General features: G+C 43.8%; 1 protein-coding gene across 11 annotated transcripts in view; it reads right to left on the bottom strand.

Annotated features, from left to right (window-relative positions):
- Positions 1 to 14,124, bottom strand: part of MYO9A (myosin IXA) — a 193,809-nt gene that overhangs the window by 139,833 nt on the left and 39,852 nt on the right. For all 11 annotated transcript variants that reach the window (XM_082769071.1, XM_082769067.1, XM_082769077.1 and 8 more), the window contains exon 2: positions 11,328 to 12,248. In XM_082769071.1, the coding sequence (XP_082625197.1) occupies positions 11,328 to 12,170 (843 nt within the window). In that variant the 5' untranslated portion in view covers positions 12,171 to 12,248. The remainder of the gene's footprint in view (positions 1 to 11,327; positions 12,249 to 14,124) is intronic.

Genomic DNA, 14,124 nt, shown 5'->3' with positions numbered 1-14,124 from the left:
GGCAGAGCATTATTGCCAAAGCTCACAGAGTTTATTTTCAATTAAGGAATGGATACAAGCCTTGCACAGAAGGGCATTTAATTTCCTGCTTCGGGGAGGCAACCCAAACCTTCCCCAGCTCCATCAGACACAGCCTACTCCACCTACCACGCAGCTGATTCATATCTCTCCCTTGAATAATGCCTTACAAGAAGTCTCATTGTACTCACTTCAGAGCTCGCTTCTTATCTGCAGGGTGAGGAGCATTTACAGTCGAGTCGAGGATCTGCAGAGTCTGGAGAATTCAGAACGCCAAGCTGGCAGTGTATGCAAAAGGACAGAGAGGGGCAGAGTCGTCAATCAGGCTGCAGCACTCAGCAAATGCAAGCTCCACACAGGAATATGGTTCTGCAGGTTGTAAATAAAGTGGGGCTTGCCCCACTCAATTCAGAGGTGGAAGAAATGCTGACTTGCCTGATAGTTGTCACTAAATACCTATTGACAGCAGCAGATGCTCTTTCCTCTGACATTTTCATTTATATTTTGGAAACAAACAAAAAACCACCAGAATTTTCTGCTCCTCAGGATGACTTTCTAGAGCAACAAGATCTCCTTCATTAGAAGCTACCAGTGCAGCACATAAATCCAGTAGTTTCACAGTGAAATTTAGAAGCTGTGAGAAGAAAAACCCCAAAAGAACCCCACACATCTGTAGTGGAGAGACTCAGCATTGCCCACTGCATGTGCCCCGCCAGCCTGCGTTTCTGTAACTCCAAATATAAAGAAAGCAGGAATTCTGCAAAAGAGAAACTAGATTCATATTTTATTAAAATCAGCTTGGTCTCTTCCTCTATCAGTTCAATGTGAGCAAGGAGGGAACAACAGGGATGTGGCGGTACTACCAAACAACTATGAACCATTATAAGTTGCCTATCACCAAAGAAATGTAAGAACCAAAAAGGTGACATCAGAATTTTTTCTTTTCCTCCAGTTTTGGTAGAATTCTACAGAACAACAGCATTGCTGACGCTGTAAGGGTCACCTGTAACATTTAATTATTTTGGAAACCAGAGGCTGGACCAGTTTTTGTACGTGCAAGCCCAGCCGTGGCTATCGCTGGCAAGCACGCAGCATCACTCCTTCCTCAAACTCTCCTGAAACCATTTCCACTTCCCAAGACAGCCCTTGGATTTGAAGCAGATGAAGGCTTTAACACTTGGCCCTCATCTTCGATGACAGCGTTTTTATTCACCTGCTTTCATTCTCATCTGGTATCCCTCACGCAACTCCTTGTCCAAGATCCTGATGAAAAATAAATACGTAAATCTGCCTAATCTGGGGCAATCTGCAGATATTTGATCCCTACCACAGTTGCTGCATAGGAATCCCATGTCTCTGCTTTCATTCCCTTCAACCAAACACAAGGATGTTACAGATCTGGAAAATGCTGTCAAAATAAAACCACATTTTGTTATTGCACCATGGCCAGAAATGGCTTTCAGAATCAGAAACTGTTGGTTTTTTTTCAGCTTTCTCTCCCCACCACCAAACTCATCCTTTTCCCACACAGTTGCTGGTACAGCCACCCATTTTCTGAGATGTGCTCTCTCTGCAAAACCTCGCTTTCCTGAAAGTGGCAATGAGGGGAGTTTTTGACACAGTGAGGGCCTTTCAAACAAAGTTACAGATTTTGCACTGCTGACTTGAATGTAATAATTCTTCATTCACTGCAAGGCACCTAAAATATAAAAAAATAGATTTCATGCACTCCTAATTTTTTCCTTAATCACTTTTTTTCTTGAAATTTATACTTGGTGTGTGGCATTAGCACTTCTTAAGTATTTTAACAGGAACTGCTTGACAACCATTACAGTACACCCTGCTACCAGTCTGCCCATAGCAAGGTGTACTGCCCCAAACTGAATTGTCCACTTTGATAGAAGTATTTAACACATCCAAAAACGCTTAAAAAAATCAGAAATAATCCTGATTTCTACTTCTCATACTAGGATTAGTGGATTATGTAGTTTCTCGGTACCTTTTGTAATGAAGCTAACTGACACAATCAGCCCTCATGATTGTAAGTAATGGTTCTCCATTACTGCAAACTGCCCCGATTTGGCTAAATTTGGAACATGATTTCAATTCTTAAAAAACATTGCAACATCTCTTCTTCTATTCTGTCTTTACCCACGCTTGTTGTCAGGGTTAAGACTCTTGAAAACTGAAACACATCCTCTGAAAGCTGCTCGGCTCTCGCAAGAAGGAACTGAATTATTCATCATGGGTTTGGACGAGCACACCCGCAGAGGATGACTGCCGGTCCTTCCTCTAGGCACTGTTCGTTGCATCGGCTCTGCAGTCATACCAAAAATGTTAAGTGTCACGTAGCTGTAAGATGAATTTTTATGGAACTGCTGCAGGGTTGAAAATAGGAAACCCTTACTGGCTTAGCAGCCGGGAGCACAACAGCAGACAGCACGCCCATGGTGCCACCTGTATCAAGATAACTGCCAGCAGTTGGCACAAACTTCACGTAGTCCAATAGACCCCCAAAAGTCCATCCAGATCTACCAGAATGATTTCTGATGCCAAATGAGGGATCCCCTGAGCCCCAGGCAACTGATAGCCATGGACCAGCAAGGACACATCACCTGCCCTGCTTACTCTGCTTCCCAGCTATGCATGGGAGGATGAGGTGAAGCCTTTGTCCTGCTAAGCCCAGCCATCCCCACTGCGGGGAAGGAATGGAACCTTGTGGAACATCATCTGGGGGAAGGATTGTTCCTTTGCCCTCTCCATGTGCCCAGCTTTAACTGGGTGTGACCTCCGTGCGATATTTAACTCCAGAAGCTGCAGCAGCTAAGCAGGTACCTGCCTACGCCCTGATGCATTGCTCCACTCATTGATCTGATTCCTGTTAAAGCCGCCAGCAGCAGAGCTGTTTGGTCAGCGCGTGACGCACTTTGTTCGGCTTCATATTTAGCAGGCACTGGGACCGTGATGAAGCAGCAATCTTCTCCAAGCTGCAGAAAAGACCAGAGCAACAGCAGACCTACAGCTACATCACAATTCAGTTGGCTCCCAGGTAGGTCTTCAAAGGAAACCTCCTGGTCATCCCCACCTGAGTTTCAGTGCTCTGAGTCCACTCAGACCCAAACAAAATCCATGTTTTTATCAGAGTATAGTGCAATAGGAGGCGTTCAGCCACAGGACCAAGTTGGGGCTCATCAGAACTAAAACTACAGAGACATATGTGTGGACTCGGCCTTGGCTGCTTCCCTCAGCACAACAGTTCCCTGCGGTGCTGAACTGCTTGCTAACGTACACGTACTATATATACACAGGTCCCATAACATATGCTTGCGAATTTATTTTCTAATTCCCATCAAGGGCAGCTAGATAGTACAGTACCTTTAAAAATAACAGTGCTTGCAGACCTGCCCCAGCTCATACAGAGAAGCAAAGCAAAGGAGGAACAGGAACAAAGGCCAGGCAGGTGCACCCACTCTGAAAGCAGCCCCGGTCACTTAGGTTTATACAGAAAAAAGGTTGATTTAGAAGAAAAATAGTTAATTAATCATACTTACTCTGTCACCACTGCACAGCAAAAACGAAGTAACAAAACCCACTACCATGTTATAAATAGCAAGGGCAGGGGGGTTGGAACCAGATGATCTCTAGGCCCCTTCCAACCCAAGCCATTCTGTGACTCCGTGACTTGAGGACACTGAGACTTGACTTCAAAGCTTTTATGTGCAGTCTTGGCAAGCAATGTGTTGGCATTCCCAGTGCTCAGGAGGATGCTGTAGCTGAGTCATCAAGCAGGCAAGGGGCTATCACAAGGCACAGGTCCTTGGGCACCCCGCAACACGCAGGATTTGGCAGCGAAACCCTGCACTCTCTAGAGAGGTTTAATGGGGGGCACTCACGTTGCATGCCTGTAACAGCCATATGGATACCAGAAACCATTAAAAAGCCAAAATTCATCAACTGCTATTTTGCATTAATTACCGATTATTCTGTAACTAGAACACCACAGCTTTTTCCAGTGCTGTACCAACTGCATAAGGGCTGGGACTTCTGCACCTCTGTTATCAATACTGAGTTCTCATGGAAGCTTCACTGAGCAGCAGCGGCTCAATCTTCCTTTGAAACATCACTTACCAGGTGCCACGTTATCATTGCACAATCTAGTGAAAATGAAAGAAAAGTTTCATAGAGTGTATGTTTTCATATTCAGGTTAAAATGAAAAGCTTAGCACAAAACCAAATAACAGATAAACTGAAGAAATATATGTGCTAAGCCACAAGAAAAAAAAAAAAAGTATTAATGAAAAATCAACAGTCCTCTAATACCATATAATGCTGACATGGTTAAAAAAAAAATGCTGCTGCAAAATAATTCTGAGGGTGACAACACACATGCTTTCAGACCAGAAGTCTTAATCTGGATTCACTATGGTAGCACATAAGCACGAACACATGGCCCCCTGCTAGGGACAGACTCAGGATTATATACCTCAATAGAGGAAAAACATGAAACCCTGAAAGAATGAAAGAAAACTAAAGAAAGAAGATAAAAATGGAAGGGTATGAATGAGAGCAAATGGCAAAGCAAAGCAATTCGCCCAAAAGAGATGGTGAGGGGGCTAAGGAACACAGGAGGGAGGAAAAGACAAGGAAGTGAGGAAAAAATGGGATATTTGGACTCAAAGGTTCAATAAAAAGCACTGCACTCAGCAAGGTCAGGGCTTTATTTGTTGTTTCCACCAGGGGAAACAAAATAGCTGCTTATTCTTAGGGGTAGAGGAAAAAGCCATTTCTCATAAACCTGCTTTAGTAACTGATCGATTTTCCTGCAGCCACCTCAGGTCAGAAATAACCATTTCCATCATTCAAACATAATAAAATGACTTTTGAATTGAGGTAGTGAAATACTTGCTGAGGATAGCAAATAATGGAGAAAAAGAAAAGTCAAATTCCACCACCGATGTGGTCAATCTGGCTGTTCCACAGCCTCTAAAGAAAAAGGACTGAGTAATTCCGAACTGGAGAAGCGGATGAATGGCACACTTTGACACAGAGGCAGAAAGTGTAAAATATCACGAGCTAAAGAATAACAGCATTTTGGAAACACTGCTGAAAAGCATTTAGTGCATGGGCATTGCTGTATGACTCCTTTGTGTCGCTGCTGCTGTCAGAGGCCTGCACAAATTCTTCTCACATTAGACATAATCTGTATAATCTCTGCGAGCTGTTCCCCTTCTGGCCTTCCCGTGCGTTTGGAAGAGGAGAAAGCAGTGCTCAAATCCCGGCTGCTGCACCAAACTTCCATGCCTAACTCAGGCCACACATGAGATCAGTAATAATTGTACGTATTAGAGGCTAAAAGTTATCAAGAGCAAGCAAAGAGCAGACGTAAATCCCTACTTCATATGTAAAACCTCTCGAGACACTTGGCCCAACATCATGATTTGAAATGTTGTGTGCAATTGGCTTCTGGTAACAACAGCTCCTCCTTGTCCCGTGCTGCTCGGGTACCCCAGAGGTCCAGGACATGCCCAAATGTTGGAGTTAACTGATTTTTTGCTCCATTCAAAAGCTCTTTGTTGCGCTCTGAAGCATTCAGAAGCATCTACTGCACTTCTGGCAGGGAAGCAGTATTTTCTCCTAGCCTCAGCCAGCTCCTCAGCTGCTGCAAGCAGCTCCCTGGCTTGACTCAGCTCGGGAGGAGGAGGGATGGAGCCTGCTCGTGACCATGGCCAAGTTCTATACAATAAAATTAAATACCTTTTAATTGCTGCTTACGTATTCCTCCAGCAATTTAACAAGTAGAAGAAAAAGAAAAGATGCTAGACTCCCAGGCCTAAAGGTTGAAGCTGTAACTTTCACAGACCTGCTAGAGGTGTAAAGTTGTTCCAGAAATTAAAAAAAAACATTGCTACGGTGCTGTTCCTAACATCTCAACACAACCCCCCACCTATTGGGAAGGCACGTAGCATTGCCATCACTACGAAAGGCTAGCTGTTATTTTCCAAAAGCAATTCAAGCCACCAATTCTTCTTTTTTTTTTTTTGGCACAGACAATGCAACCGCACATCAGTGAATGACAGCAACAGCTCCCATCCACAGCCAGCAGTGATCGTTAGCCTGTCACAGAAACATTTCTTTTTGTTATTATTTCTTTTTTTAAAAAAAAGCAATTGAGAAATCCCCACTAGGACATTTTTAAGATGCATGCAAACAGCTGCTTAGAAAACACGTCTGGTTTTTGTAGCTGCAGTGCTTCTTGCGACAACCAAGATGTCAGCAAAACTTCAGCTGCTGGATCGATCCAGCACAGTCTCCTGGAGCTCCGGGCACGTCCTAAACCTTCCTGGAGATACGTGGCCATACCAGGGCCAGGGGGCAGTTTGCTACTGTTTGCATTTATGCTGAGAAATAAAGAAAAATCACACAGCCTGACAAATCAACTTGCACTCAGGCTGCTCCAGTGAAGCTTATGTATGCAATTTGTCTTTCACTGGGTCCTGAGCAGAGGAAGACGCTCGTGATCCTGCTGGGGCTGGGCTTTCCACATCTACAAGATTTAAGACTATGAAAATACAAGTTCATCCTGATGTTTTAGCTAATGTAATTAAAGGGAAAACAGTGTCTTAAGACATTGTCATAAACAACTTTTTAAAGTTTGTATTGATTAGAAGTAGAATGAAACGACAGTTAATGGGAAAATGCTCCTGCATTACAACTCTACATACAAGAATTCAAATACTGCTACCATTTAATGGAAAAAATCTGGAAGAAAATCCCAAGAGTGAAGTTACTGCCACGTCACAAAGATCAAGCATCTATGGTATAAACTTGAACTCGTCCATTAAATGCTTTGTAAAAACAAAACATGCATTGTCTACAAAGCTGTTTTGTACCAGCTTGCAGAGATCCATCCCCAGAAGTTAACAGAAAATACAGGGATACTTCCTAACAGACTTCTTCCTTCTCCTCAAGACCTATAGCAGTGGATAATGACTTTCCCAAAGCCAAAGCAACACTTTCAAGAAATAAAATAAAATCCAGTTCGCCTCCCAAAGTTTGTGTGGACACTGGGAAAAGCTCTTCAGAATTTTTAAGCATTCTTAGCCTGAAGCCACTGTAAGAAAAAAAGGAAGACCTGATCCTCTTGCCTTCCTCCTCACCCTGCTGAGGCAGCCACCAGGAGCAGGTCTCCCTACCTGAAAAGATGAGAAAATACATACCATTGATTTTTTTTTTTCAGAGCACTAGGTAAAAGCTTGGACTAGAGGATCTTGGAGGTCTTCTCCAACCTGAAAGCCTCTATGATTCTACAAAGGTAAGCCACCCAAGGGCTGTTTTCCAGCTGGACATTCCCTAAATCCACTAGCCTCTGGCTCCCAAGGTTTACATGACCATGACCCGTCTCCAAGAGACCTTGACAAACGAGAATGAAGCGTGGTTGTGGCATGCATCACACCTTTCAAGGCAAGAATTCAAAGGAAAGAAAGACAGGAGTCCTAGGTTTCCTGGTCTTCCCCCCAACACAGAAAGTAATGAAGCCTCGTTTGCAATAAAAACATCTAATGTTCTTGACAAGTAATAAGCCCTTGAACTATTAGTGTATATCTGAAATCTTAACTTCACCTTCATACCTTGCACCTTCAGGTTAGTATTTATATCAAACACTGGCGCAATTTTCATCTCTTACTTAGATAGGAGAGAGAGATCTAATTTCAGACAAGCTCGTGCTTTTATACGCTTGAGTCTTAGCTAATTATACCCTAGCTCAACTATCTGGGAATTAAAGTGGGTCCCATAACTTCTCCCTATCACACTATTAAAAACCTCCCCTTGGACAGGGATCAGATCCCACGTAACTTCTGGAGCCACAGTTCACTGACTCCGTGCTGGAGAGCTGCAGCTTAGTGGTTCTGAAGAAATTCTTCGTGTGTGGTGTAAGCAGCAGAAATGGAACCAAGAGCAAGTGCCTGTTTTGCTGCATGCACGTTCTTCCCAAATATTCTATAATTTCTGTCAAAACTGGCAAGCTTCAAGTCCAAACCTAAGTTGGAAAGTGGCCTGGTGATTACAGCACGGAGAAGAACAGGTTTTGATGCTGAACGATGTGTAGGAAAAAAACCCACCCCAAAATCACTGAACTCCAATCAGTCAATGACATCAGGCTTGAATAGTTCTGGCTGAGTAGCTCTGACCTATTCAGTTTGGACTGTGAGCTGTGAATATTTGGGTTAGGTGAATTAATTCAGTGAATTAATGCCATCAAGAGAGGCTGAGCAGCAGCTCTGCCAATGCACATGCTCCTGAAGATAAACGAGTGAGGAGTGGGAATACTGCACAGGAAAACCTCAAGAAACCCACCTCTGCTTCCGTCTCAGGACAAAATATCGCAGTGGGACTCTAAGTGATTTCAACAGATTTTTAAGCTAGAGATGATTGTTACAAACCTGGCAACAGTCATTAAAAGACCATATAATACACATAAAATATCTTAATTTTTCAGTGAAAGATAACTAGAGGGGAGCAACCACTTTGCATGTGGCGTTTATTCCACGGAGTTCCACTATTTTACAGTAGGTTAGACACACTAGTGTCTGGAAGTCCTGCGATAACAGCACTTTTCTGTAGAGCAAACCTTTAACCACAGTTTTTGGAATGCAAATGGAAGTGGAAAAATCTCTTCTGCGTGTTGCTTATTTCTCTCTCAAAAAAAGAGAAATTCTTGGAGTAAAATGTTTCACTAAAAGACATATATACAAACCTACATGTACACAGATGCCTGGCATACTTTCTTGATGCTTCCTTAAATAGTATCAGGGTTGGCATCTAAACGAAAAGTAACAATCTATATGGAAATTAAGCAGCAAAGCTATGCACTCAGGGTCCCTGATGGAGCATCAAGCTGAGCGTAATGAAGTTTTCATCTGAAGTACTGCATGAAGTAGATCAGAAACAGAACTCAATTGCACATGCAATTATTCCTCTGATATCTGCATAAAACACCTGAACTTAAGAACTGAATTAAGCACTGAAACTAAAAAAGGCAGAGAGCAAAACTTTGGCCAACTCAGCTCTACTGACACCTTACTGGAAAATGGACCTTCTGCAGGCATAATGCGGCCTCCTGTCCAATGCACGGTGCTAGCCACTGCACACAGCTCTTGGATGACAACACCACACCTAGATGGCAATAACAGCTTGCCTTGACAGCCATCCCAAAAAGCACAGCTTGGACAAGGCTCACAGGAATCTCGTAATGACCTCTGCAAGAAAAAAAAAAAAACAACAAAAAAAAACACAACAACAGAACAATAGCCTTGGGCTATTCCAAAAGGCGAACTTCAGAAAACAGTGAAGCTGCAGAAAACCTTAAGTTGGCCATGCTTCCGCTCCTTCCATGCGAGCACGGCTGCAAAGGCATTCCCAGGGACGGGGGGAACAACTCGTGCTGCTGGAAATGCTCTGCAAGTAGGCAGAGAGCTCGATAGGAGTGAACACACTCCAACTTGCTGTGCTCCAGCCCCAAAATACCAGGGGTCGACCCACCAACAGGTATGTTGCAGCACATGTGCCTCCCAAAAGGCAAACCTGAGCCCAACACAATTTCATTTTAAGTGGGCAGAAGGAGAATGAGAGGGTCCAAGAAGGCTTCTGGAGAAAGGGAAAAGAATGGGAAGGAAGAGGAAACGTAAATGAGATGCACAAGGTTAGCATCAACCACAAATGGAAGGAATCAAAAGAGGTCAACCTGCAAACTGCTCTCAGGGCAACACAAGCCATGAGAGCCCATCTTCTCTGAAGATCCCTTTTTTAGGCAATTTTAGGAAGCAAGGAAAAAACAGAGGTATGCACGTCTTATCTTTCAGACTGCTTGATTTGTGACTATTTTGAACCGAAGCGGCAGACCAGAAGAAATTCTGGATTAACCTGACTTTCTCAGAGAGACCTGGAGGCAGCTGAAGTGCAAGAGCAGAAGCGCAGCTGCCGGAGCAGAAGAATGCAAGCTTCTGTCCCCAAAGCAGAACCAGCCAGCATTCCCTGAACCCTCAATGCTTCAGGGACAAATCCTGAGACAACAGTCAGGAATTGGAATATACCTAAACAAACAGTGTTCAAAATAAAACGCAAACAAACCAACCAAAACGTGAGTTTTATTTTTAGGAGACATGGTCAAAGCCACTTTTTAAGACAATAAAATGCAATCCAGCATTTCCTTCTTAAAAAGAAAAACACTGAGAAATTGCTAGAAGTTTGTAGCTAAGTGAGGCCAGGGCTCCTGTGACATCCATGCAGAGGTTTCACCACTGTCACTCAGACTGAGAATTTTGCTTGGTAGCCTTTTTGACTGAGGCAGCACTCACACAGACACAGCCAAAAACATGGTTTGCAATAACAGCTGAATGTTTGCTTCAAAATAATCCACTGGGGAGTTGACAGCGGGCTTTTCTGAGGCGAGAGGAGTGTTTTCCCCGCCCAACAGCAGCTGCCTTTTCTTGGAAAGCCAGCCTGTGCCCCAGGTTTTGGGAGGGAAACTGGCCTGGCTGTGGCGGCTCTTCCATGCCAATGTGAGCCCACCACCCGCACTGAGCCCCACACAGCCAGGCTGCACCGACAGAACTCCTTCTGCAAGCAAAACTGGACAATCCTAAGGGAAGCTGTTTCCAAGAATTACACAGCTGGCTCAAAGCAAATTAACTAATGACCACTTGTATCCCACCTGTAGAGTTTCATTATCTGTGACATTAACAATCCAGTTATCTCCTTTCATCACCAGGAGAAATCCTCATAAAGTACCCACTCTCTCCGGCTAAACCAAGCACTGATTATCAGAAAATAAACTTTTGACCATTAAAATCACTTTTGATCTATTCCTCAGCTCAGTCAAGCTGCGGGTACAGAAAACCACCCAAATGCAACGCTATCTGTACGCTACCTGACATCAGCTCAGTTTGCAACATGCTATGAAAGAGGCCACCGTTAATTCATGAAAGGTTTTTTCATTTCCATTTTCCAACTGAAAAATCACTGAGATACCTTGGTATGAAGGAACATTTGAGTGAAAATATATGCATTAATAAATCTGTCAAAGCCACTTGCTGCAATTCTTTTCCCTGTTTTGAATCACGTAGTGTTCTTTAGGCAGGGAGGCTACCTCCTCTCATTACTCATTCTGTTGCAACTCAGTTTATTATCAGTGTTTACTAGATAAAAACGTAATAAAACCACAACTACTTAGGTTTGTTGTGTGTGTGTTGTGTTTTTTTTTTTTTTTTACACGATTAAAAGTTTCCACACCACTATCATTTTCATCTTACCTCAAGCACTGGTCCAGCTCCAAGAATAATCTGTTCTACTCCGCTAGCAAATCCCTTCTGGCTGAGGGCAGTGAGGTGATGAATCAGAAAGTTTGTGCTCTGTGTTTTTCCTGACCCACTTTCTCCTGAAATCACGATGCACTGGTTCTTCCTCCGCTGAAGCATGGCATGGTAGGCCACGTCTGCCACGGCATAAATATGGGGCTCCAGCTTTCCCAGCTGATGGTTATCATACATTTTGACATATTTAGGATTATAAATAGGTAGAAACTTGAACGGGTTAATAACTATTAGGATGCTGCCTACGTAGGTGTAGATTTTTTCTTGCTTAAAGCGGTTTCTGAGATTTTCCAAGAGCGTTTTCTCGTTTAAGTCCGGCAGGCTGCACAAGTCGTCATAGTCCTTCTGCTGCGGCTGGGGCAAGAAGCCCCGCTCCACCATCCTGCGGCGCTCCTCCGTCACCCGCAGCCACGACTGCAGGCTCCCGTAGTGGATGGACCCATCGAGGTTCTTCTCCCGCAGAAGGAAGCGGTAATCCTCGCCGCTTATCCGGTTCTCCAGGGCCATGCGAGGCCACAGCATCATGCGCTGGACCGGGCAGTCCGTAGGGTTGAGGATCCATTCCTCCCCACCGAACTCCTTCACTTCTGCAAGGACGTAACATTTTGTTTTCTCGAGCTGGAGTTTATTGATGAGCGAATCGATCACCTCAGCAGCCGTGGACGTTTTCCTGGCGGTGATGGGGCAATAGATCGTCCCTTCTGCGATGCTCCCGGGGTATATGTGCAACGTGTACTCGCTATCCTCAAAGCGTCGTCTGCCTCCAACATCATTTACACTCATATTGGATCCTTTCCCATCAGTACCTGCACTGCATAGCTAGGACGTCCTGTACCTCGTCAGGTCATCATGTTATCAGCACTGAAAATGAAAAATAAGCAAACAGGTTAAGTATTTTATCTTTATCTATGAGATTCAGTGCAATGCAGCAGCTAAGTAATGATACCAAGCACCTAAAAGTAACCGATCATTCCCAACTGACACCTGAAAAGAGAGCAGGGTAAAATACCAAAAAAAAAATATATATATATACATATATATACCAAAGCTGTGGCCAAAAATAAACCTCACCCAGTCAGCATGCACTTGACACCCAAACACAGGCACAGATCTACCCAGACACAGCCACCCTCATCATCTCAAATTTTGATCATTTTTTCCCTCATCCTGAGGCATCAAAGATGCAAGCAGACCCTCTGCTTTTCCATCAATGTACCTTACTGAGAATAAAATCAACAAGAAAAGCATTATTTTGTGAACAACATACTGGTCAGCACACTGAATCAACAGTGGCATTCCGTTCACGTCGAAAGTTGGTTCGGTTTAATCAGCATTACCAAATAACTTCTTCAGAGTTAGTGCCTCTACTTCCATGTTCATGCTCTGCATGAGAACCCAGGCAAAGTATGGCTCAGCTAACTGTGACTTTGGAAAACACTCCATGATTTTCCCAACGCTGACTTTCTGTGCACACAAACTACGTATTTTCTAGACACTTGAAGAGAACTAAACCTCTTGAGACTTTGAACAGTTGTATAAACGCTAACTTACAAAGCTCTGATGTGTCACCTTGCAGGCATGTTCCAACCGAAAGGAAAATGCCTTCTTTGTCAACTCAAAGGCCTGAACAGGAATGCTGAACAGCATTTAGACTCTTGAAACAATGATTTGCCCAGTCACAAGTTTAAAAAAAAAAAAAAAAAAGTCCTTTACTCGGCTGTCACAAGCTTCACGTTGTCTCAGGCTGTAAGACATCACACAATTCCTGCGTTGCTCTAAGAACACAAACTGCTGCTATGCCCAATGCTTTGCTGCAGCACTAATGGGACCAGGAACTTGTATCGATTTAATTTACCTCCTCTGATCGCTGCTCTGAAATCCAGACTGCAGTAAGAATCACCATGTTATAGCATGTATTTATGGAACACAACACCTTCAAGTTGTAGGGTATTGCCACCCCATCAGCGGCCCTTTGCCCCACCAAGTCCACCTTCTTCCAACGTGTCCATACTTAATGCCAGATGTGACATGTTACAGCCAACTCACTCGTACAATCTCATTTTCTTTCTCTCACGCTGCTTAAAAAAACAGAGAACTGAAAGCTCCAGTGTTGAAATATGCAACGCAGATAACTTCCTAATCCCTATGAGAATAAGGCACCCACCCCACCACTGGCCCCAAATTAAAGCAATTCCAGACTTAGCAGTCCGCAGTTCTCCAGTGACAGGATGCTGTAACAAATGCAAAACTCCCCTCAAAGATCTCCCAGTTATTCCAGGATCAAGACAAAAGAGATCCAAGGCAGGTGAGTTTTAATACAGATAAAGGTTTGTGTGATGGAGAACCTCACGCTGAGCTTTCCATCAAGCTCTGCCCCATAGGAGTGAGATCCTGCATCTATGACTGCTCCCCAACAGCACCAAGATGTTAGTGGTGGTTAAAAAAAAACAGTCAAAGCCCAACCACATTTGGGGTACCCCTGAGCTTCAGATATTCAGTGTTGGGAAACATTCAGGAGAAGCATTTCAAGTGCTCACCCTGTCCCTACGCTCTTCCCAAAGTCACTCTTGGCACCCAGAACCGAGGCCCCCATCCAAGCACCACCACCCTCATGTTCTGCAGCGACATGAGGCAGAAATTGGGTTATTTGTTTAATTTATTGCACACGTTTCTGAGGTCCTCAAATGAAAAGCATTATTTTATGTTGCATTGTTTCTCGCCCCAATATTTCACCAAG

The sequence above is a fragment of the Aythya marila genome (genome assembly GCF_965140915.1).
Source record: "Aythya marila genome assembly, chromosome: 11".
In the NCBI taxonomy this organism is placed as follows: Eukaryota; Metazoa; Chordata; class Aves; order Anseriformes; family Anatidae; genus Aythya; species Aythya marila.
This window is presented reverse-complemented; position numbering and strand designations above follow the sequence as displayed.